Source organism: Euleptes europaea, chromosome 7 (genome assembly GCF_029931775.1).
Source record: "Euleptes europaea isolate rEulEur1 chromosome 7, rEulEur1.hap1, whole genome shotgun sequence".
Lineage (NCBI taxonomy): Eukaryota > Metazoa > Chordata > Lepidosauria > Squamata > Sphaerodactylidae > Euleptes > Euleptes europaea.
The window spans coordinates 449,396-472,614 of NC_079318.1; the positions used below are offsets into that span (position 1 = coordinate 449,396).

The 23,219-nt window shown below is 46.8% G+C and overlaps 1 protein-coding gene across 1 annotated transcript in view; it reads right to left on the reverse strand.

The window, feature by feature from the left end:
- AHI1 (Abelson helper integration site 1) overlaps positions 1–23,219 on the reverse strand; it is a 142,221-nt gene that overhangs the window by 11,290 nt on the left and 107,712 nt on the right. The window contains 3 exon segments of the mRNA XM_056853225.1: positions 1,123–1,220; positions 3,987–4,149; positions 8,369–8,434. Of these exon segments, the coding sequence (XP_056709203.1) occupies positions 1,123–1,220; positions 3,987–4,149; positions 8,369–8,434 (327 nt within the window).

The following is a 23,219-nucleotide window of genomic DNA, read 5'->3' on the forward strand; positions in this document are numbered from 1 at the left end:
CGACCCTCTAATTAATTGCAAATCTGTGGGCTCAACGGAATGTAAAAGCACAACTGCATCCTTCCTTGTTATAGATTAATAAAAACTTATGGGTAGGGGAGTTCCAGGTGTATACAAGATCTTGCACCTACCTACCGAAGTTCACTGGACAGGGCCTGTGGCTTCAACAGAGTAACAGCAGGCCCTTCCTAAGTAACACTTTCATGTTATTTGGACCATCAGCTGATTGGCCTATGGGGCAATTTTAGACATCCTCTGATGCCAAACTTGCTAAACGAAAACCTGTTGTTGAACTGAACCACCACGCAGCAATCTAGATATTGAAAGCCAGGGGCAGAGTCCAGTGGCTGGAATGCTGGACTAGAGACGGTGGAGACCCTGTGTGCTCGCTCATGTCCACTCCGCCTTGACATTTCATTGTGTAACCTTGGGCCGGTAGGATAAGCACTCTCCTTTCGAAGGGCTGTTACTCGGATAAGGTTGAAGAGGGGAGCCCCTTTCAAACTCCCTGGAGGAAAGGTGTGATGAAAATGTGACAGTTGTTTCCTTTGGGTGCCTCTTTCTTATTAAAGCCACATGTGGATAGGGGTAGGAACAGCTTTACTCACATTTTATAAAGAAATGCCTACAAAACTCTATAAATGTAAAGGCATTCCCTGAGGCTACAATTTATTATCACTATTAGATATGCAGATAGGCTTCCTGCGACATCCATTATTGTGCACAAGCCTTGTGGCCTTAACATATTCAGCAAACATTTAGTGATGCTGCATTTATAAAGAAGCATTAATCCATTTGAATTTAATGTTATTTACATTATAGACAATCTTACTGAATTACTGTTAAATAATTTGCAAAAAACAACTTTATTGTAGTTAACTTTCATCTCTCGTTTTCAACCATATAAAATATTTTTCAGGATATATAGCAAATAGTTATGATGCGGGTTTAATAACTTCCAGATTCACTCTGTGGGAATTGCTGAATCTATGCAAGTCCATGCATTAAAACTAAGATATGCCGAAAGCACTTGGCAACTACCTGGCTTACCACAAAAAAGGAAAACACAATCCTGTATTCCATCATGTACAGCAAGATGCCCTAACCCTGCCAAATACTCACCCCAGGCATAGCTGGTGATGCTGCCTCTACTGGTTCAGTGCACAGAAGGGGAGTGGGATCTTCTGCTGTTCTGGAAGACAGCTGTTCTTCGCGATGTGCTGCAAATGAATCATAAGTCGTTCAATGTGAAAGCCTGAAAGGTATCTTAAGAGATCACTGACTCCAGAGAAACACAGAACGGGGCTTTCCTGCCTTCTCTGCTTCTACTACAACTCCCTGAGCCCTGGAAAGCTATACCTGAGGGGTTGGGGTGTTCAGGAATTGTCACGGCGTATGATACCAGGGGCTGCAGACACAGGAGGGAATATGTGGGGAATCATGTGAGTCGAAATATATTTCTGGTAGCTCAAGCAGGAGTTTGGATCCAATCCAAAGTGTCCTTGGGATCAGTTCTTCTATTACCTGTCAGTAACTTCTAAAAAAAGTTATTTGGTATATTCAATTCACCAGAAAAAAATGTAAATAAGTACATTCCAATCTTATGCTAAGGTCTTTAGGAATTTCATGTTGTAACATAGGTTGCTTATGGACTTTATTTCTGAATGTTTGATATCTGACTATATTAGATTCAGTGCTAGTGTGTCTGTCTGGCTAATAAACATCTTCTTAATTTCTTTTACATAACTCATCTCCTAGATGATTTGCATGAATGGTATTCATTATTTTTGTCCTTAAGCGTTGGAGTATTACTATTCTGCCATCTTTAAAAATGAGTTCATCATTTACACTTGTTTCTTCTACATGGTTGCAATAAGCACAGATATTTATCTTCTGGAACTATCTGGACATCCCTGCAAGATAATATTTATATTGTATCCTTTGCAGTAGGTATTTGAAATTCCTTCAGTTTCAGTTCTGAGACTGCCGAGACAGACTCCATGTACTGTAAACATTAGCTTCTTCAGAACTTGTATCTCTTAGGTCTTTACCTAGATTGCATACATCCTGTTGGTGATGTTTCTCTAATGTTGGTAGCCATCTTTGGATTCTTGGAGCTGTATTATATAAATGTTTTCTAAAATTACCTCCAATAATTTGCAGTTCGCTTCCATTGTATATATTTCTCTTACAATTTATTTCCAGAAACTTGTACACCAAATACTACGCCAACATTACATATTTACCATTTTTGCATAGTTCTGTTTGGAACGTATTTCTGTTTGGTCGTATTTCTGTAACAATATATCATCTGAGTTCATAGAATTTTATTTATTTTTATTTATCTAATATTTATATCCCACCTTTCCTCATGACTCAAGGCTGGCGCTTGAGATTCTGATGGCAATGTCACCCAATTCCCATCTTCACTGCAACACCCCACACACTACAGTACATTGTCCTTGAGGCTTGCTCAACTCAGCACCAGTTTTTTAACAGTTAAATGCGGTTGCTGGGGGTAGGGGGAAGGTAGATCCATGTCTGTGAGCAATTCTCACTCACAGTTCACAGGATTTAACACAAGATTTTCAAAGAATCAAGTGGGAGATCCAGCCACTCTGCTTATCAGTTTGAAGACTTCCTCTAGCCTAAGGAGCCGTCTTCCGAATCCAATGACTCCAGAAAAGTTGCTCACGTTAGGGGAACTATTCAAATTTTGCAAAGCAGAGTAGCTGGATCCACCCCAATATCAATATACCTATCTGCCTTTACCAAAAGCATTCCTCCCTATACCCACTTGCTAACATACAAGTGAAAAGTGGGACAGAATACTATGCTCAGGGTGCATGTATTCAGGGTGGCATGTATTCCATGCATATAATACTAGAGTGCACAGAATTCAACATCCTAATAATCTCAGCTTTTCTTTTTAAAGTTTTTTAAAGTTTAAATTATTTAAAGTAGAAATTTTTGAGAACATAGAACTGAAAAAATAAGTGGGTAAAAGCAGATTCAGTGCAATCCTAAACAGAGTTACACCCATCTAAGTCCATTGACATCAATGGACTTAAAAGGTGTAACTCTGCTTAGTACTGCACTGTAAATTGCATTTCTAGCGACCAGGAGGCCTTCCATTGTTTCTTGCCCCTCCCTCTGATTAACAAGGGGCGGAATAAATTATGTAAAACAACAAGACTCCCAGAGATTGGGCTTTTTCTCTTTTGATGCAACATGTGTAGAATTTCCTCCTGGCAACCATTTGCTGAGAGCCCCACTCATGTTAGGAATCAAGGGAAGATTCCCACCCCCAGGCTTTTGAGTAATATAGCTATTATTTTTGTCAGCATTGTTGAATTTCCAGTTTCTATTACCATTGCTGAAATTTTGCTGCTTTGGCTTCAGTGATTAGACCAAAACAATTGATGACTTGAAGAATGTACAAGATGCTAGGTTCAGTTATAAGACTGCAGGCTGGGAAATACTCTGCCTTGAAATCTTGAAAAGCTGCAGCTTTATTTAAAAAATGATCTGCAACTTCACCAAGGAGAGATCCATTGATGGCTATTGGCCATGATGGCTGAATGGGGTCTCCCTGTTCAGAGGCAGTAAACTTCCAAATGCCAATTGCTGGGGGGACAAGAGCATGGGGAGGGGGGCTTGGGCCTCAGTCTTCCCCTTGTGGGCTTTCCAGGGCATCTGGTGAGCCACTGTGTGAAACTGGATACTTTACTAGATGGACAGATAGTGTGAGCCTGCAGGCTCTTCCAAAAGACTCTTGTTCTATCACATTTGACAGCAAAATACAATAACACGAAGCTGGTAGGATATGGTAGATCACTATATGCTTTTTACACATACTTTTCCAACTTTTGTCATTGTATATTATGTTGAATACATAATCTTCTCAGAGGTACAGAATGGCAAATTTCTGATAATTAGTTAAGCTTCTAAAGGCATACCATACCACAGAGAAACAATATACCTACATTCTCCAACCACGTAGTTAGCTGGAAAATAGCCTTGCTGTCCATTCATTAGGGCACCAAACCACCAGTTATCATTATCTTTGTATAACACTTGGATAATGTCATTGCAATAGATGGTTAGCTCATCTGATCGATGCGCGGTATAGTCATAAAGAGCCACTACCTAAAAGAGAGATAAGACCACCACAGCTTTATCACAACTGTACCACAGAGACGAAAGGCCAACATTCACTTCCTGTTATAGAAAAGTTGCTGTAACCAAAGCTACAGTGGTGAAAGCCGAGGCTGTCTCAGGTTCTGTTAATGGAGCAGAGGCTGGTGGGAACACAGCAGGAGAAATAAGATAAAAGGGGTTGTGGGATTGAAGAAAGGGTTAACAGCAACCAAAGGCACCAAGATTAGCTTCGAAAACAGCAGCTGTTTCTTTTATAAGCAAATAAGGTTTGATACATTCTTAGAATTGTTATACCATTTTCAGAACCCACTTTTTATCTGTATGCAGGTATAAAATAGTTTAAAAAATGGAATAAAAACTTGAGATATTGCTCCAATAAAAGAAGAGTCTTGTAGAATAGCTCCATTTTGATGGCTCATTCAAGCTAACTGTAATATATATTTTACTGTACAGTACTGGTGTTCAAACCTTGTCCTTTCAAGGAACCCTTTCCACACAGACTTGTCTGTTGAAGATCCTCTGCAAACTGTGGAGGATTGTGTGGAGAGAAAACAAGCTTGCTGGCCATCTTCAATGGTCCACATTAAACAAGAAAATCCAAGAAAATACTTAATGCTTCCTTGCAACTGCATGTCACAAAGGGAGATGGGAAACAGCAAACAAGCCATCCTTTGTCCACCATTACTGATTCTTCGAGAAACCATAAGATTCCCTGACAGTCTGCTCCAGACCACTGCTCTACAAATGCTGAATTGGAGGAACACAACTTTAACAAACGTTCTGCTTCAATAGAGAGAATTCACATCCATTAGCCAGGAGGTTCCTGTCTCTTCACAAGAAAATAATTTTTGGATTGCTCATAATTAACTGGCAACACTCTTCAAGAGATTGTCTCATTTTTTATCAACAAAATAAAAATGATGAAGTATTTTGTACTCCCAATCAGATAAAAAATATATTATGTTGCTCTGTACATTTTAAAAACATATCTTCTTTAAACAAACAGCTGGCATAACATTACAAGATTTGCATTCTTCTCACCGGCTTCTGCTTGCTATTCCTACCCTGTGAAGCAAATCTATCAATCTAGTACATTTTTAACCCACCCTTCCTCCAAGGAAAACTCAGGGTGGCATATATATATTTCTCTCTTCTTCCATGTTATCCTTACAACAACCAAGCTAGGTAAGTTAGGCTGTGAGAGAGTAATTTGCCCAAGGCCACCAAGTGAGTTCCATGGCTGAGGAAAGTATTTGAACCTGGGTCTCATAGCTCCTAGTCTAACACTCTTACCATTATACCACACTTTTAAAAGTGCAAATTAGCCACTGGAAGACTGAACATGAATTAAACAGGATCATAGAATCATAGAGTTGGAAAGGACCACCAGGGTCATCTAGTCCAACCCCCTGTACAATGCAGGAAATTCACAACTACCTCCCCCGCCACACACCCCAGTGACCCCTACTTCATGCCCAGAAGATGGCCAAGATGCCCTCCCTCTCATCATTTGCCTAAGGTCATAGAATCAGCATTGCTGACAGATGGCCATCTAGCCTCTGCTTACAAACCTCCAGGGAAGCAGAGCTTATCACCTCTCGAGGAAGCCTGTTCCACTGAGGAACCGCTCTGTTAGAAAATTCACTATTAACAATAAAAAAGGCTTACAGATCTTCCTGTAACTCACCAAGATTGCTGGTGTACAAAATTCTACCTTTCAACTTCTATTATTATACAGAAAATTGGTATGGTTATTAGGGCTGTTGATTCGGTTCGGCCCGAACTGAAAAACAGCCGAATTTCCCGATTCGGTGGTTTTTAGTTCGGGACGAACCGAACTCAAAAATGGAGGGCAAACGGGGAGCCGAATTCAGCAAGTTCATTTTTGAGCAAGTTCATTTTTGAGTTCACGAATAAATCCGGCCAATTCGGGGCGGCAGTAAGCAGCATAACCGTCAGTAAGCAGCATTCTCCTTCACCGGCCAATCGGTGGCCAAGCTGGGTCTTCTTCTGCCCAATCAGTCAGGATTGAGTACTGGAGGAATCAGCTGATGTGCGCCCGGCCGGGGAGATAGAGAGAGGGGGAAATCCTCGTGTGTGTGTGTGTGTGGGTGTGCTTGTGGACATTCACTCCTTTCTGTGGCTGCAGGGGGTGTATTTTTTGGGGTACAGACCCCAAACTTTCAGCAGGGATTCAGACAAGCCTTCTTAAGAGACCACCCAAGTTTTGTAAACATTGGGTCAGGGGGTCCCGAGATATGGGCTCCCCTCTTTTTTCTTTCCATGGCTGCAGGGGGCGCATTTTTGGGGTTACAGAACCCAAACTTTCAGTGGAGCTTCAGATGAGCCTTCTTAAGATAACCCCCAAGTTTTGTAAACATTGGGTCAGGGGGTCTCGAGATATGGGCTCCACCCCTTTTCCTTCCCCCCTTTTCCATTTACGTGGCAGCAGGGGGCGCTTTTTTGGGGATACAGCCCCCAAACTTTCAGCATAGCTTCAGACAATCCTTCTTAAGATACCACCCAAGTTTTGTAAAGATGGGTTCAGTGGGGGCAGAAATATTGGCTCCCCCCTTTTCTCTTTCCGTGGCTGCAGGGGGCGCATTTTTGGGGGTGCAGATCTCAAACTTTGAGCGGAGCTTCAGACAAGCCTTCTTAAGAGACCACCCAAGTTTTGTAAACATTGGGTCAGGGGGTCCTGAGATATGGGCTTTCCCCTTTTGGGATGAATGGATCAGCTGATCCTGTGCATCTCCAGAGCAAAACGTCCCGTGCCTAATTGGAATCGTCTTGGATTACAAGTCCTCCCCAGCCCCTCCTGATGGAACAGAAGACAGCCACAGTAAGACCCCTTTGGGGGCTTTAATCTATAATTTTTCTCCTGTGTGTGTGGGTGGGGGGGGGAAAGCAGAGTCTGTGTGTGTGTGGGGAGGGAGCAATTTCTGTGGGTGGGGGGGAAGCCAAAGGGGGCTTTTGCCGGTTCTGCCTGGGGGGGTGTTCCCCCTTGAGTCTCTCTCTCCCTGGTTTGAGGGGGGGTTTCAGTTGTGTGTCTTCAGGTTTTCCCTCATTCATAAGAGCGGTTAGATCTATTTGGATGCTTGCTCAAAACTGGTTTTTAAATGGTGACTTAAAGAATGCATTTGGAATCCCATGCAAAAGGGGAAATTCCACCCCTCCTGCTCATTATGCATAGCTAGCTGCCTCTGTCCCTTTCCATGGTTTGCAAACTCCCAGGTGTCAGGTGTTGCTCTGCACAGTTGCAAAGGTGTTGCTTACAAGGTTGTGTCGCTTTGTAGTGGTGTTGCAATGCTTTGCAAACTTCTCAGCTGTTTGTCGGGGCTGGGAGCTTTGTGCGTGGGTGGCAAGCTCTGCTCAGACATGCACATTAAGGGTGGGGGGACCCCTTTCGGGGCCCATATCTCAGCCCCCCCTGACCCAATCTTTACAAAACTTGGGGGGTCTTTCAAGAAACATCCTTTGAAGCTCTGCTGAAAGTTTGGGACCTCTACCCCCAAAAATCCCCCCCGAGCCGCGGAAAGGCACGGTTGTGTTTTTAATGGCTTTATTCGGCCGAATTTTTTCCCCGAACTTTGAATTCCTGCCGAATTGCACGGACCCGAAGCGGGGGAGTTGGGACTTTGGCATATCCCGAATCTAAACGGGCCGAATTCAGCCGAATCCGAACTATACCGAATTTTTTTAAATTCAACAGCCCTAATGGTTATAAGAAGTTAGATAACACCAAATTGTGAAGATATAATTTATATGATAAATAAGGCATATTCTAAATATTATCAACTCATTCAGTACTGGATGGTTTTTAACTTGTGAGGAAACAAGGTAGTCACGTTCACTATTAAAGTGAAAGCTACAGAACTCTCTTGTAATTGGGTGGTTTTCAAAAACTGGTCTAATATTAAATGATGGATCCTAGGACCATTTTAATCATGTGAATGCAGAGCATTGTTCAACATGGCTTCAAAATATTTTGTTTCCCTAGATTTTAAAATGCAACAAAACATTTAAACAAGAACACACTTGGCTTTGAATATATTAGATTCCTTTGGGCTTGATATACAATTGTTAAATTGGTGATGAAGAATTTCAGGTCACTTTAGTAGAGTTAATTGTGTATAATCTTTAAGTAAAATACTGTTCAAACAGCACACAACAGAACAAAGAAATTTAAAAACTGCACAGCACTTACTGTTTCTTGGACAGGGATTGAATTAGTGTCTCCTTTCACATATAATGAAGCTGGAAACTCACCACTCTAGAAGAAAGTATTTAACATTAACATTGGTAAAACATCATTCTAGAATCAGTGTTCAGCTTGGAGTCAATAATGGGCTGGATGAAGGTGAACAAGATGAAACTTAACCTTGACATCCAGTATCTGACAAAGGGAGCTTTGACTCTTGGAAGCTCATAACCCACCCACCCCCGCACCCCAAATCTTGTTGGTATCTAAAGTTCTACTGGACCCAAATCTAGCTGTTTATCCTGACAAGACAGAGGTTTTCTAGGCCAGTAGAAAGGCAGACCAGGGACTTCAGGTCTTTCCTTGGATGGGATTATACTCCCCTTGAAAAGCCAAGTTCGCCGCTTGGGAGTGCTACTCGATGCAGAAGGTCACCTTAGAAAACCAGGTAGCTGCAGTGGTTTGGAGTATTTTTGCCCAGTTTATGCTGGTCCATCAGTTACATCCATTCCTCGTTCAGTCAGATCTAGCCACAGTGACCATTCCTTAGTTACATCTAGACTATTATAATGCACTCTACTTGGGTCTACCCTTGAAGAGTGTTTGGAGGCTGAGGCTAGTGCAGGAGGCTGAGGCTAGACTGTCGGTTGTGGCCAGGCTATTGGGAGCATGTGACCCAGATATTACAGCAGTTTCACTGGCTACTGATCCCCTCTCAAGCCCAATTCAAGGTGTTGTTTTTTTACTTTTACTTTTTTACTTTTAAAGCCCTACATGGCTAGGGGCCAGAGTATCTGAAGGACCATCTTCTCCTGTATGTTCCTGCCCAGTAATTAAGATCATAGGGAGAATACCTCCTGACTGTCACATTAATTAAAGAAGCTTATTTGGTGGGTACATGAGAGAGGGACTTTTCTGTGGCAGCCCCATGATTATGAAATATCCTCCCCAGGGAGGTGCGCCTGGCTACCTCACTTTTGAACTTTAGGTTGCAATTTTAAAATGCCCATTTCAGAACTTGAAAAGACATTTGGGGGGGGGGGAAGAGCACCGTGTCTCACCGTGTTCATGGCATTTTTAAATTTTTCATTTTAAGCTTTTAAATGGCGGCAGCGTCCCCATGGTGGACACAAGGACACTGTCACGTCTAGTTTGGTCCTCAGCCTCTTTCCCCAGAGGCACTTTTTCTCTCAGCTAGAGAAAAAAAACACCAGAAGTAAGTCAGGCTGGGAGAGAACCACCTGGCAAGAGGGAGGGACTGAATGGAGGTAAGCCAAGGAAAGGTGGGGGGGAAAGGATTTTGCACTTCTCACCTCTGCATCCTCTTTGGTGTAGCTTAAAATTGTGAACTCAATCCCTTGTATCAAAATAACTGATGCAAATCTGTGTTTACACACATTACTATCTCATCATCACAGCTCTAGTTAAACTAGAGAACCACTGCCATTAATTTGGTAGTCATTTCTCATTAGTGCCTTGCAAGTTTGAGCCTATTCTTTGGTCTTTTCCCCCTGATATAAGGGTTTGTAGAGTAGGCAACACTGGGGAGGCAGTAACTGTTACCTGAAGGGAAGGAGTGGCTCCTGTTACTCAGGATGAGTCATCATGATGATGATTATTGCTATTCTCATTATGATTCTTTAAAAAAAAGAGATACTTATGAGCTCTCCAAAAAGCCTCATTGAGCTTTTTTGAGCTGAGGTAAGCTTTAGGAAATAGTAGATTAAAAACTTCATCATGCCCTGGGATATTTTGAATGCGCCCAGATGTTGTATTAAAGTTTTATTAAATGTGGGTCCAAAGTCAAGTGTGATGCAGTAGCTAAAAAGGCAAATGTGATTTGGGGCTGCGTCAACAGAAGTATAGTGTCCAGATCATGCGAAGATATGGTATCGCTTTACTCTGCTCTGTTTAGACATCCTTTGGAGTATTGTGTTCAGTTTTGGGCACCACGGTTTAAGAAGGATGTTGACAAGCTGGAATGTGTCCAGAGGAGGGCAACAAAGATGGTGAGGGGTCTGGAGACCAAGTTCTATGAGGAAAGGTTGAAGGAGCTGGGTATGTTTAGCTTGAAGAGGAGAAGACTGAGAGGTGACATGATAACCATCTTCAAGTACTTGAAGGGCTGTCTTATGAAGGATGGTGCCGAGTTGCTTTCTGTTGCCCCAGGTCAGACCAGAACCAAAGGGTTGAAATTAAATCAAAATATTTTTTAGCTAACCATCAGGAAGAACTTCCTGACAGTTCGAGCGGTTACTCAGTGGAACAGGTTTCCTCGAGAGGTGGTGGGCTCTCCTTCTTTGAAGGTTTTTAAGCATCTGACAGCAATGCTGATTCTGTGAACTTAGGCACATCATGAGAGGCAGGGCAGGAAGGAATGAGTCAATGCTCAGCTCTTGTGACCTTTTCTTACATTCCCAAAGTAATGCCGATTGCCACTTTGGGGTCAGGAAGCAATTTTCCTCCAGGCCAGATCCTGGAGATTGTTTGTCTTCCTCTAGGCATAAAGCATGGGTCACCAAGGGAGTGGGAGGGAGGAAGGTAGTTGTGAATGCACAATGCATAGTTAAATTGTGGAACTCCCTGCCCCAGGGTGTGGTGATGGCTGCCAACATGGAGGGCTTTAAGAGGGGAGTGGACTTGTTCATGGAGGAGAGGGGTATTCATGGCTACTAGTAAAAACGTCAACTAGTCATGATGCATATCTATTTGCTCCAGTATCAGAGGAGCATGCCTATTATATGAAGTGCTGTAAAGGAACACAGGCAGGATAAATGCTGCTGCAGCTGTCTTGTTTGTGGGCTTCCTAGAAGCAACTGGTTGGCCCCTGCGTGAACAGACTGCTGGACTTGATGGGCCTTCTTGGTCTGATCCAGCAGGGCTTTTCTTATGTTCTTATGTTCTAATTTCCTGTGCTGTGCAGCGGATTGGACTAGATGAGGTACCTTCCAGCTCTATGTTCCTAAAGAGCTTCCACTTACAGGAATAGTTATTTTATTTTTTATTGTATTTGGGAAGATATGTAAGCTACATTTAAGGGCTGATAGGAAAATGGTTAGTGTGTTATTTCTACACATTTAAGTTATAAAATCTACCCTGACTTGCCAGTGGAACAATTCTTAGGGCCAGTTTTGTAACCTGAAGAATCAGCAACCAGGAAAAAATGGTGGTTGAACACTACAAACATGATGAAATTTGACTTAGTATTTTCCCAAACCAGTGGATATACTGAAGATTTAGGGAACTCATTATTCCATAAGAACACCACTGTAAATCACCTTTCATAGGAATTGTTTCCATATGGCAAGCTGCTGACATGCAGCAGATTGCCTTACAATGCAGATTTTCTTCCACTCTGCTCCTGTGCCTTTAAAAGCAAAATGGTATGTAGGGATGGCAAACAGAATGGTCCTGCACAATGTCTTCATTATGAAGGTTTATGCCCAAATACGGTAAGCCCAGACACTACAGTTACCATGTGAATGCTGCCTCCGCGGGATACATTTCAACATGGCTGTAATGTATAGAGCAGGGGTCCTCAAACTTTTTAAGCAGGGGGCCAGTTCACTGTCCCTCAAACACTGTTGGGGGCCGGACTATAGTTTGAAAAAAAATATGAACAAATTCCTATTCACACTGCACATATTTTATTTGTAGTGCACAAAAAATAAGAGAAACAATGTAATATTTAAAATGAAGAACCATTTTAATCAACATAAACTTATAATATTTCAATGGGAAGTATGGGCCTGTGTGAGGGTCTCTGGGTCTCTGCTTTCCATCAACTGCTTTGTTATCAGTGAACTCGTAAAAGCAGTTCACACCTTCTGGTCCCAGGCGCCTGGCCTGATTGCCCCAAGTATCTCCCCCCCGCTGTTCTTCCTGCCAGTACTCCCTCAGGCCGATGCGGCCTTGGAAGTGTGATAGCTTCAGCAGACTTCCTGGGACTCGTTTGATGTTTTGTATTATGCCAAGCTTGTAACTTCCCATAACAATAAGTGTGAACCCCAGTGCCCCTGTGCCCTGGAGTCAATATATTCTGTAAACCCGATAAGCCCCTCACTTGCAACTTTCTACCTGTGCCTGTCTCATCTCCTGATGTCTTCAATAAATCTGTTGTTTCCGTATCAACGCCTGAGCAATTGATTTGGAGAAATAGACTCAGAGAAGGGGGAACTCTCACATTAAGTTGCAAGTCCTTGCCTCTCGGACTGCAGCTGTACCTGTTGGGACAGAATGTCAGCCGACGAGGAAACCACCCCTACCCCGGAGCAACCGGAGGTGCCGGAGAAACCGGACCCCAAGGAGGAAGGCGCCAAGCCAAAGATTCCTAGGGGTCCCATCCCCGACCAGGGCCGGGAAGGGCGCCCCCGGGGACTCTTCAACAACTGGCTGGACTCCCCCAAAGGTTGGTCTCTTTCGCGGACTGCGGCGAAGGAGCGCCGGTTGGCCTTCCCCAGTACGGGACTCGAGGGAGATCCGGCACGCAAGGAGGCCGTAATGGAGGAAGAACGACGGCAGTGGCAGGAGGACCGCCAAGCTATGCAGGAGCAGATGGAGACCATGCAGCGCGTGATGGGTGAGATGGCAGCGGCCCTCGACGCACTGAAAGTGCAACCGCCCGCCGGCAACCCCCCGGACGGGGCGCCGGCAGCTCCTCCCGCACCTCCTAGCCTCCCGTCCCGTCGGGACCTGAAAGTCACGTATGACGGTTCAGGGGACCAGTTGACCTTTTTTATGGTCCAAGTGGACATTTTTATGCGAGAACAAGGTCGGACCTTCACTTCCGAGGAGTCCTGGGTGCAGTACGTGGCTTCCTTACTGCAAGGGGAGGCGGCCGCCTGGATGGTGTTGCAGTATGAACTCCGTTCGCCGGTACTGCGGACCCTGGACGAGTTTATGATAGCACTCCGAAACCGCTTCGAGGACCCGACTCTGGGTGAGCGGGCTAAAGCCTCCCTGATGCAGCTGCGCCAAGGGACCAAGTCGGTGGCGCAGTATGCAAGTGAGTTCCAGTCACTGGCTAGCCGAATCCTGGACTGGAGTGAGGCCACTCTGGTACAGTGTTTCAGGGAGGGTCTCAACCCAGACCTCCAACATTGGGCCTTCATGCAAGGGAACCCCCCGGATGTGGAAGGTTGGGTTCGCCACGCTGCGGACATTGAGAATCGTAAACAGCTCCTGAATTTGTCTAAGCAGCGCATCGGACGAGACCCGAGACCCCGGAGTGACCGGGGCCGGGACTTCCGACCGGGAGGAAGCGGGGGTCCCTCGGCCGCTGAACGCCGCAAACGTTTTGAAACCGGTGTCTGCCTGACCTGCGGAGGAAAGGGACACTTTGCGTCGCAATGCCCCTCTCGTTCGGGCCGTCCCAACCCCCCACGCCAAGCCCCGACCGAACCGCAGAAGGCAGCTGCCGAGGACCAGCCCCGCCGCAGGAGCGGACCACCGGGCCGACGTTCAGGCGCACCCTCCGCTCTCCATGCGCGCCCACAGGACGGGGTTTCCACCTCTACAGACCCAACGGGGTCCCGGATTACAAGTACTACCTTTGATTCGGATGGGTCCCCGACCGTCACCACTCCATCCCCCTCTTCCAGCGAGGAGGACGAGTGGGAACAGCCGGCAAAAAACGCCGTCGGTCTGCTGTAGAGGGGGCTCCGCAGCAGACCGCCCCTGTCGTTGTGCAAGGAGCTCCACCGATGGTAAGCGCCCAAGAGGACAATGTGTATGTGCGTGTTCACCTATCCCTACCTAAAGGGGGTCCCAGTTTAGAATTCCCCGCTTTGGTTGACTCGGGGTGTGCCCGCACCATGATTAGTGAGGAAGCTGCCAAGAAACTGGGTGTCCGGCGCAAGCGGCTTCCGGGACCCCTCCGCTTTTCCCAAATGGACGGGAGTGATTTTAAAAGGGGCCCGGTGACCCACAGAACTGCAGCAGTGATTATGTCTGTGGGGGAACATTGGGAACGCCTGTATTTTACCATCGCCCCTATTGTAACCCCTGTGGTGTTGGGGATGAACTGGCTACGGGGACACAACCCCTCCATCGACTGGGTGAAACGGGTGCTCTCGTTTCCCGAAAGCCCCTGTGGGTTACATGACAAGGAACGGGTACTCAGGACTCCGGCCGCCGCATTGGTAGGGTCCCCCACCCCAGCCTCCATTCCTCCTCAACTGCCCACCGAATACTCGCAGTTTGCGGATGTTTTTGATGTTAGGGAATGTGACGAACTACCCCCCCACAGAGAGACGGACTGTGCCATCGAAATTGTGGGGGAAGGCAAGCTGTCTAAAGGGAAGGTCTACCCCATGAGCCCTAGTGAGAAGGCGGTGTTACGGGACTATCTGGATGCCAACTTAGCAAGGGGTTTCATACGCCCTTCCAAGGCTCCTTATTCGGCCCCAGCCTTCTTTGTAAAGAAAAAGACGGGAGATTTAAGACTGTGTATTGACTTTCGTAGGCTAAACGCAGTCACCCAGTCTAACGCTTACCCTCTCCCTCTTATTCCCGACCTTCTAGCACAATTAAAGGAGGGCCGAATCTTCACCAAACTGGACTTAGTGGAAGCATACCACCGCATTCGCATTAGAGAAGGGGACGAGCCCAAAACGGCCTTTTCCAGTTGTTTTGGAATGTTTGAATACCTAGTCATGCCGTTCGGACTTTCGGGGGCTCCCAGTGTTTTTATGCAATTAATTAATGAGGTTTTACATGATTTGCTGTTTCGGGGGGTGGTGGTATTTCTCGATGACATCCTTATTTACTCTGAAACCATGGAAGAACATGTGCGTCTGGTGCGAGACGTGCTCCAGCGGCTGCGGGAGCACAAACTGTATGCTAAAGTGTCCAAATGTGAATTCCACCGACCTTCCATTACTTTTCTTGGGTACGTGATCTCCCACCAGGGTTTGGAAATGGACCCCGCCAAGGTCCAAGCGGTGCGGGAATGGGAAACCCCCACTACCCGTCGCCAACTTCAGCAGTTTTTGGGGTTCGCCAACTTTTACCGCAACTTCATTCCTAACTTTGCCCAAGTTGCGCTTCCCCTCACTGCCCTGTTGCGTACCAAAGACAAGGGGGCTAGCGCCGCGCTTCCCTCGGCCCGTTTGCAATGGTCCCCCCAGTGCCAGCAGGCTTTTGAACGTTTAAAGCTGCTTTTTTCATCCGAGCCCGTTTTAGCACACCCGGATTGCACCAAGCCTTTTGTGGTGCAAGTGGATGCCTCGGATGTGGCCATGGGGGGGCCCTATTGCAAAGGGATGAAGGGGGGCGGTTGCGGCCATGCGCCTACTTCTCCAAGAAGTTTTCCCAGTCCGAAATCAACTGGGCTATTTGGGAGAAGGAGGCGGCAGCGGTCAAACATGCCCTCACCATATGGAGGCACTTCTTAGAAGGAGCCGAACTGCCCTTTGAAGTGTGTACCGATCACAAGAATCTTGAGGCTCTCAAGGGAGCTAGAAAGCTCAACGCCAAACAAATTCGGTGGGCTCAATTTTTCGCCAAATTCCGGTTCACCCTCAAACATGTCCCTGGCAAAGAAAATGCCCTAGCCGATGCTCTGTCACGACTTCCCCAGTATCGCAACGATTTCGATCGCCCGGTCGACTCCCTGTTCACTCCCGAGCAGCGAGGGGAGGTCCCAAGCTTAGCCGTCACTACCCGGTCCCAAGCCCGTCAACCGGGGACCCCCCCTACGCTCAAGGGTATCCCGGAAGCTTTCCAACAGCGGCTCCGGAACGCCTCCTTACAGGAGGAGGAGCACCATCTCCTCCCCACTGGCATGGAACGAACAAACACCTGGTGGGTACAAGGGGGAAAGCTATATGTCCCATCTTCCCTTCGCAAAGAGGTGTTGGGACTCGTACATGGTGCCAGGTTGGCGGGTCATTTTGGATTCATAAAGACTCTTCACCTAGTAAGGAGGCAATTCTGGTGGCCCGGTATGAGATCCGATGTGGAATTGTATGTGCGCAGCTGCCCCACTTGCGCCACAGCTAAGAAACGGATGGGAAAACCCCCCGGGCTTCTCAAACCGCTTGAGAACCCCTCCCGTCCCTGGGAAGTCATAGCCATGGATTTTATCACCGACCTACCTCCCAGTCGGGGAAAGACGGTTCTTTGGGTAATCACGGACCTTTTCTCCAAACAGGTCCATTTCGTTCCATGTGCGGGTCTTCCTTCGGCCCAGGGCTTGGCCAAACTATTTGTCACGCACGTCCTTAGACTACACTCGATCCCGAGGAAGGTCCTCTCCGACCGGGGGGTCCAGTTTGTAGCCAAATTCTGGCGAGCCTTCCTAAAATTGATGGGGGTGGAGGAACAGGGCCTCTCTTCCGCCTACCACCCCCAAACTGATGGTCAAACGGAACGTGTAAACGCGGTGGTAGAATGTTATTTGCGTTGCTATGTAAATTTCCACCAGGACGACTGGGTGGACCTGCTGCCATTTGCCGAATATGCGTACAACAACGCGCCCCATTCCTCTACCGGCTTTAGTCCCTTCCAAGTGATCTACGGGACGGAATTCGGTCCCTTCGGTTCCGCCCCCGTCACGCCTGATCTCCAGTCCACCCCTGATCTTCAGGAGTGGATTCAGGTAGTTAAATCTACCTGGCCGTGGCTGCTCAAAAACCTTGAGAGGGCTAAAAGCAAGTACAAGGAACAGGCAGACAAACACCGGTCTCCGGGATGGGAACTTAAGGTGGGGGAGCGAGTTTATCTGTCCACCAAAAACCTCCGCTCTCTTCGTCCCTGCAAAAAACTGAGCGACCGTTATGTGGGACCTTTCCCCATTACCAGAGTGATCAACGAAGTTACCGTGGAACTTGAACTCCCAAAAACCCTCAAGGAAGTCCATCCGGTCTTTCATATAAGCCTCCTCAAACCCTATGTGGCAGCTCCCCAGTTCCACCCCCCTCCCGAACACGAGATTCCTACCGTGGTGGGAGGGGATACCCATTTGGAAGTGTCCAAGGTTTTAGATTCCAAATGGAAGAAAGGGAAACTGTTTTACTTTGTTCGTTGGAAAAACCTTGGGTCCGCGCACGACGAGTGGGTGGCAGCACCCCACATGGCGGCCCCTCGCTTGATTCGAGAATTCCACCTCGCTTATCCCGATAAGCCTCGCCCTCTCGAGGACCCCGGAGGGGGGCCTTAAGGGGGGCAGAATGTGAGGGTCTCTGGGTCTCTGCTTTCCATCAACTGCTTTGTTATCAGTGAACTCGTAAAAGCAGTTCACACCTTCTGGTCCCAGGCGCCTGGCCTGATTGCCCCAAGTATCTCCCCCCCGCTGTTCTTCCTGCCAGTACTCCCTCAGGCCGATGCGGCCTTGGAAGTGTGATAGCTTCAGCAGACTTCCTGGGACTCGTTTGATGTTTTGTATTATGCCAAGCTTGTAACTTCCCATAACAATAAGTGTGAACCCCAGTGCCCCTGTGCCCTGGAGTCAATATATTCTGTAAACCCGATAAGCCCCTCACTTGCAACTTTCTACCTGTGCCTGTCTCATCTCCTGATGTCTTCAATAAATCTGTTGTTTCCGTATCAACGCCTGAGCAATTGATTTGGAGAAATAGACTCAGAGAAGGGGGAACTCTCACAGCCTGCTTTTGGATAATGAGATGGTCAATATCTGGTTCCATATTTGTCACTGCTAGTCATAGCAAGTGATACAAGTCCATTCTAAGTAATAGCCATGAATACCCCTCTCCTCCATGAATATGTCCACTCCCCTCTTAAAGCCCTCCAAGCTGGCAGCCATCATCACATCCTGGGGCAGGGAGTTCCACCATTTAACTATGCGTTGTGCGAAAAAATACTTCCTTTTATCTGTTTTGAATCTTTGAATGTGGAATCTTTGAATGTGTTTTGAATCTTTGATGTGGAAGACCTCTGCCCAAGACCCTGGAGAGCCACCGCCAGCCTGAGTAGGCAGTACTGAGGGGGACCAGGGGCGCCACCCTGAAATCTCTGTAGCCCTATAAAAGAGCAAAAATCCAGCAGTACCTGAGAGACCAACAGAATTTCTGGCAGGGAATGAGCTTTCGTGAGTCACAGCTCCCTTCTTCAGATACCAATCTCTGAAATCTCCGCAGAGGCTTAGTGGAGGAGTTTCGGCTGGGCGTGCTGAGGGTCCCAGGGCTAACCCCTGGCAGCATCTTTGGCTAAAAGGGCAGGGAGGAGGTGACAAGAAAGACCTCTGAGGCCTGAGACCCCAGAGAGCAGCTGCCAGTCTGAGTGGACGAGGCTGACTCTGACGGACCATCCCAGAGAAGGCGGCGTAAAGCGACCCTCCGGCTTGCTCTACCCCTGCTCCAGGAGGGCAACCCCCAGGCCCAGCATGGCGGTCAGAGCGGTTATCCAAGGGGTCAGTCCAAGACACCAGCTGCCCCCCCATCCTGCTTTCCCAGAAAGAAGGCAGGGAGTTCCTGAGGACCGCGAGAAGTCAGTTAACAACAAGCTGCTCATGGCTGCCCCTTTGCCCTGGCACCGATCCTGGAGTAGGAGGAGGGGGCGAGGTCGCTCTTTCTGGCACAAGGGGCCTGGGGCAGGACTGGCACAGAAAGGAGTTCCTTCAGATGCCTCCCATGGCATGGCATGGGACAAGCAGGAAGCGGGCACACAGGCTGCCCTCTGAGGTTCGCATCTGAAGATGGGTGTGAACTCAGACCAAGGGGAGGGGGTGAATTCCACCTCAGGATTCTGGGCAAGTCGGTCTCCCCCTGCAACTTCAGCTCCCTTTTCAGAAACCATATAACCAACCCTGCAAGGCAGTTGTGAAGGCACGCCAGGAAGCATCGTCAAAACACAGTCCGCATGCATGCGCACGAACACAACTCTCCCTCCCTCTCCTCAAAGATCCGAATGCTCCAGCCCACCCCACCCCCTCGCAAAACCGCTCCCCAGGCACGTTGAGGGCTGGAAACGGGAGTCTGAAAAGTGTTTCTCCCCCCCCAACAGGCCGAGAGGGGGAAAGCTCCGCAGGGCGAGGCCTTTCCTGACCTGAAAAGTGTTTTCCCCCCTGGGGGGGAGCGCTCGGTGGGCTTCGCGGGGCTCAGCAAGGACGAAGGCCTTGGGCGAGGTGCGCTCCTGGCGCCGGAGCCGGCCGGCCAGCAGTCACTAGAGGCCACCCTGCCGCTGGGGCCCGGCGTCCGGGCCATCGGGCAGAGCAGGTCGCGCTTGCTGGGGAAGGCGTGCAGGCAGGCGGTGGCAGCAGCGGCTCCCTCGCTGCAGGTGCGGCAATGCGCAGGAGCCCCGAGCCCAAGCGTGGCAGCTCCTGGCCCTGCCGCAGGCGGAAGCTGAAGCTCTTGTGCAGCGCACCCCAGCCCGCCCGGCCCTCTGCCGCGGTGCTCGCCCACGCCCATCAGCAGCCGCCGCTGCTGGCATGCCCTAACCTGGCGCCGCAGCACCTGGCAAGCGCCCGCCTGCATCCCGCCCACCGGGAGTGGCGGCCCAGCAGCCCCGGGGCGGCACAGAGCAGGGGGGCGGCTGGACCTGCATCCTCGCGGCTTGTCTCTCTTCCCTCTTCCCTCCCGTGTGTAGGGAGCTGGGAGGAAGTGACCGGTGGTCACTTCCTCCCAGCATTACCTTGCGGCTGCACCCTTTTAAAGGGGCCGGGTTCAGGACCCTGACGGGCCGGATCCGGCCCGCGGGCCGTAGTTTGAGGACCCCTGGTATAGAGCAATTTGCAGTGTGGATTATTAGTTCATCATGGAGCTTTCAGGCCTCCATCAGCTGGCACTGTGATAAGGCTGATGACCTTTAGATTTCTTTATACAGTGAGGGTGAATCACACAGTGAGGGGTGTTCTAGGCATTTTAGCTACCACATGGAGAAGCTCCCTCAACCATTTCAAGCACCTCGATGTTACATATTACAGGCTTTCTTTCCACTTGGTAATTTCTTTACCAATTTAGCATTCAGTTAATTCGCTCTTGTTTCTCTAGTCTAGTAAACTCATATATGCAATTGCAACCTGTAAAATTATGAGCTACATGCCTGGAGACAGGCAGGAGTTTCAAGGGCAGGGACATGGTGTGTGTGTGTGTGTGGGGGGGGGGGTTGTGGCTATGTAAAACCAAAGCTTTTTTTTGTGATTCCTAGAGAAATGACACTGCTTTCAAGTTTTCCCCAGAAGTGATGCCATTCCTCTCTAGGAATCACTGGTTTTTGGAGATTCTAGGTGAGGTATGATGTCACTTCTGGATTTTCCTGGAAGTTACATCACACCATCACCAGTGGCCATTAAAAAAAAAAAAATCTTTCTCCTGCCTGCTGCTAGAGTGCCAACAGGCATATACAATCCCTAATTAATATAGTCACACTAGATGTATAGCCTGCTAGAGAAGGCAGCAGATATCTGGTAGATTTTTATATGTGTATAGTTAGTATTATTTACATACAACTTTCATTAGCATATCTAATGCCCAGCTGCAGTTGACAGGTATTAGCATATTAATTTATTGTATCCTATCCTTCGTCTCAAGCTACCAGTTTTCACTCAATCAAACAACTGCCCATATTAAGCAAGGATGACAGATATATAGGAACTGTGTGTTTCTCAGCATGTAACATAAAGTAACATAAAAACTGGTTCACATGTTACTCAGCCACTATGTGCAGAGGACCATATTGACAAGGGCCCAATCTGCTTGATCAAGAAAGGGATAGGGGAAGTTCAAGTACAGCAGGCCTACATATGTGCTTGCTTTAAAAAGTTAAGGTAAAGGTCCCCTGTGCAAGCACCGGGTCATTCTTGACCCATGGGGTGATGTCACATCCCGAAATTTTCTAGGCAGACTTTGTTTACAGACTTTGTTTGGTTTGCCAGTGCCTTCTCCAGTCATCTTCCCTTTACCCCCAGCAAGCTGGGTACTCATTTGACCGACCTCGGAAGGATGGAAGGCTGAGTCAACCTTGGGTCGGCTACCTGAAACTGACTCCCGTCGAGATCGAACTCAGCTTGTGAGCAGAGATTTGGGCTGCATTACTGCAGCTTACCACTCTGCGCCAAGGGGCTTGCTTTACACAAGCTTTATATCCTTGAGTGCATGAATGAGTATCTGCGAGCACTTTCTCCTCCATCAAAGACGATCATCAACTGGATAAGTGTGCGAACTCACCTATATCCTCACTTAAACAAGCCTTGGATTTAGGCAACAATTCAGAGAATTATTTTAGTTGTCCTGAAGTGTGTGCTAGCCCAGCAGCACTTTTGGTTTGTTTGCTTTGAACGTCAGGCAACAATGCTGCATCAAACACTGTGTCTTAAAACGGCCTGAGTTTAAAAGATGGGCTGCCTTATGTTGCAGGCATAATCCAGTCAAAATTAAGCACGTACACCTTCACCCACTGGAACTAATAGGCTGATAAACACATGCTTAACTCTTCCATGAAAATCCACAGGACTTAACTGAAAGTATAATTAACTAGATAGCATTTAAAGTGTTTTAATGACAGTATTCTATTTATTTATCCCCTTAACTGGTCTGCGAGACAAATTAACATTGTTCCTACTTCTTCGTAAAGAAGAGATATCAGTGATGTATTAAAACCAGCTGAGCTGAACTCAGGACAGATCAGACTGACAAAACTCCCAAGTAACTTCAGGTTTCATTATGAATTTTGTAGTGGAGAAAAAAATCCCCATGATTATAAACTAGTTGGGAAGAAAAGAAGCAAGAGTGACAGTAGTTAAAATGCTATCAATGTAAGAAGTAAAAAACTACTGTGTTGTGTGTGCTTTGGTCTTTATACAACATGGATCATTAAATTACTGCTGGTGCTACCACTGTTGCTTTCCCGGCTTTTCAGAGGACTATGATCCTTATTTGATTATAGTCCTTCAAGCATTTAATGAGCATGAGAATCTATAATCTTCCTAGATGAAAATATGTGCCAGGCTGCACTTTATTGAGTTCTGCAATGTACAAACACAAAAAAGAAATGCAAACACAGCTGCTGTGACAAAGCCTAGAGGGATTTTTTAAAAAGGAATGAAAGGAAAAATAGGTGAAATAATTCAATTGCTAAGATTATTCAAACATACTCCAAAACAATTTTGATCCATTCTTCCTTAATCAGAAACACTTCACTTTCAACTTTAAAAGGATGCCAATTTACATATTGTTAGGAGACGTTTTCTACCACTGCCATTAAAAATAAAGAAGTTTAACATGAAGAGCATAATGAATTCTTCCCCTCTTTAGTCTAAAACCGTCAACAGAGATTCTGGGCTAACATCTCCAAATATATAAACAAAATTGTTGCTCTGAAATTTTATAGGCCACTGTAATCAAAAGGTAGGACTTTTCAGTACTAACTAAGCAACGGCACTTGATAATTATGAGAAATGATTAAATCCAAAGCAAATTATCACAAAAAAAGACAAAAACATATTTTGGCAGAAATATTGCCCCATCCCTTATCCAGAGATTCTACTGAGCACCAAGGGAACTCCGGTACACAGGGGCGTACCTTGGTGACAGTGCCGTACCAGGAGAAGTTAATCTGCATAATTGATTTAAGAAGTTTATACGTCATCTCAAAAAAGCCCTTTTGGTTTCCAGAAAATAAATAGCAATAAGCTAAAAACTGTAGCATAAAAACATGTACAAGTACACAGTAAAACTAATAATTACTTAAGAGAGTCTTAGAACAGCAGGAAAAGACCATTTAAAATTTATCAAAAGTCTGGAAGAATAAAAATGTCTTAATATGGCACCTAAAGAAAAAGAAAATTAATATCCTGCAAGGTCTTTGAAGCATTACATAAACCATGTACCACCACAGAAAACATCTTACCTCTGGTGACCATGTGCCCTATTTCAAAAGACAAGGACACTCCTGAGTAGCA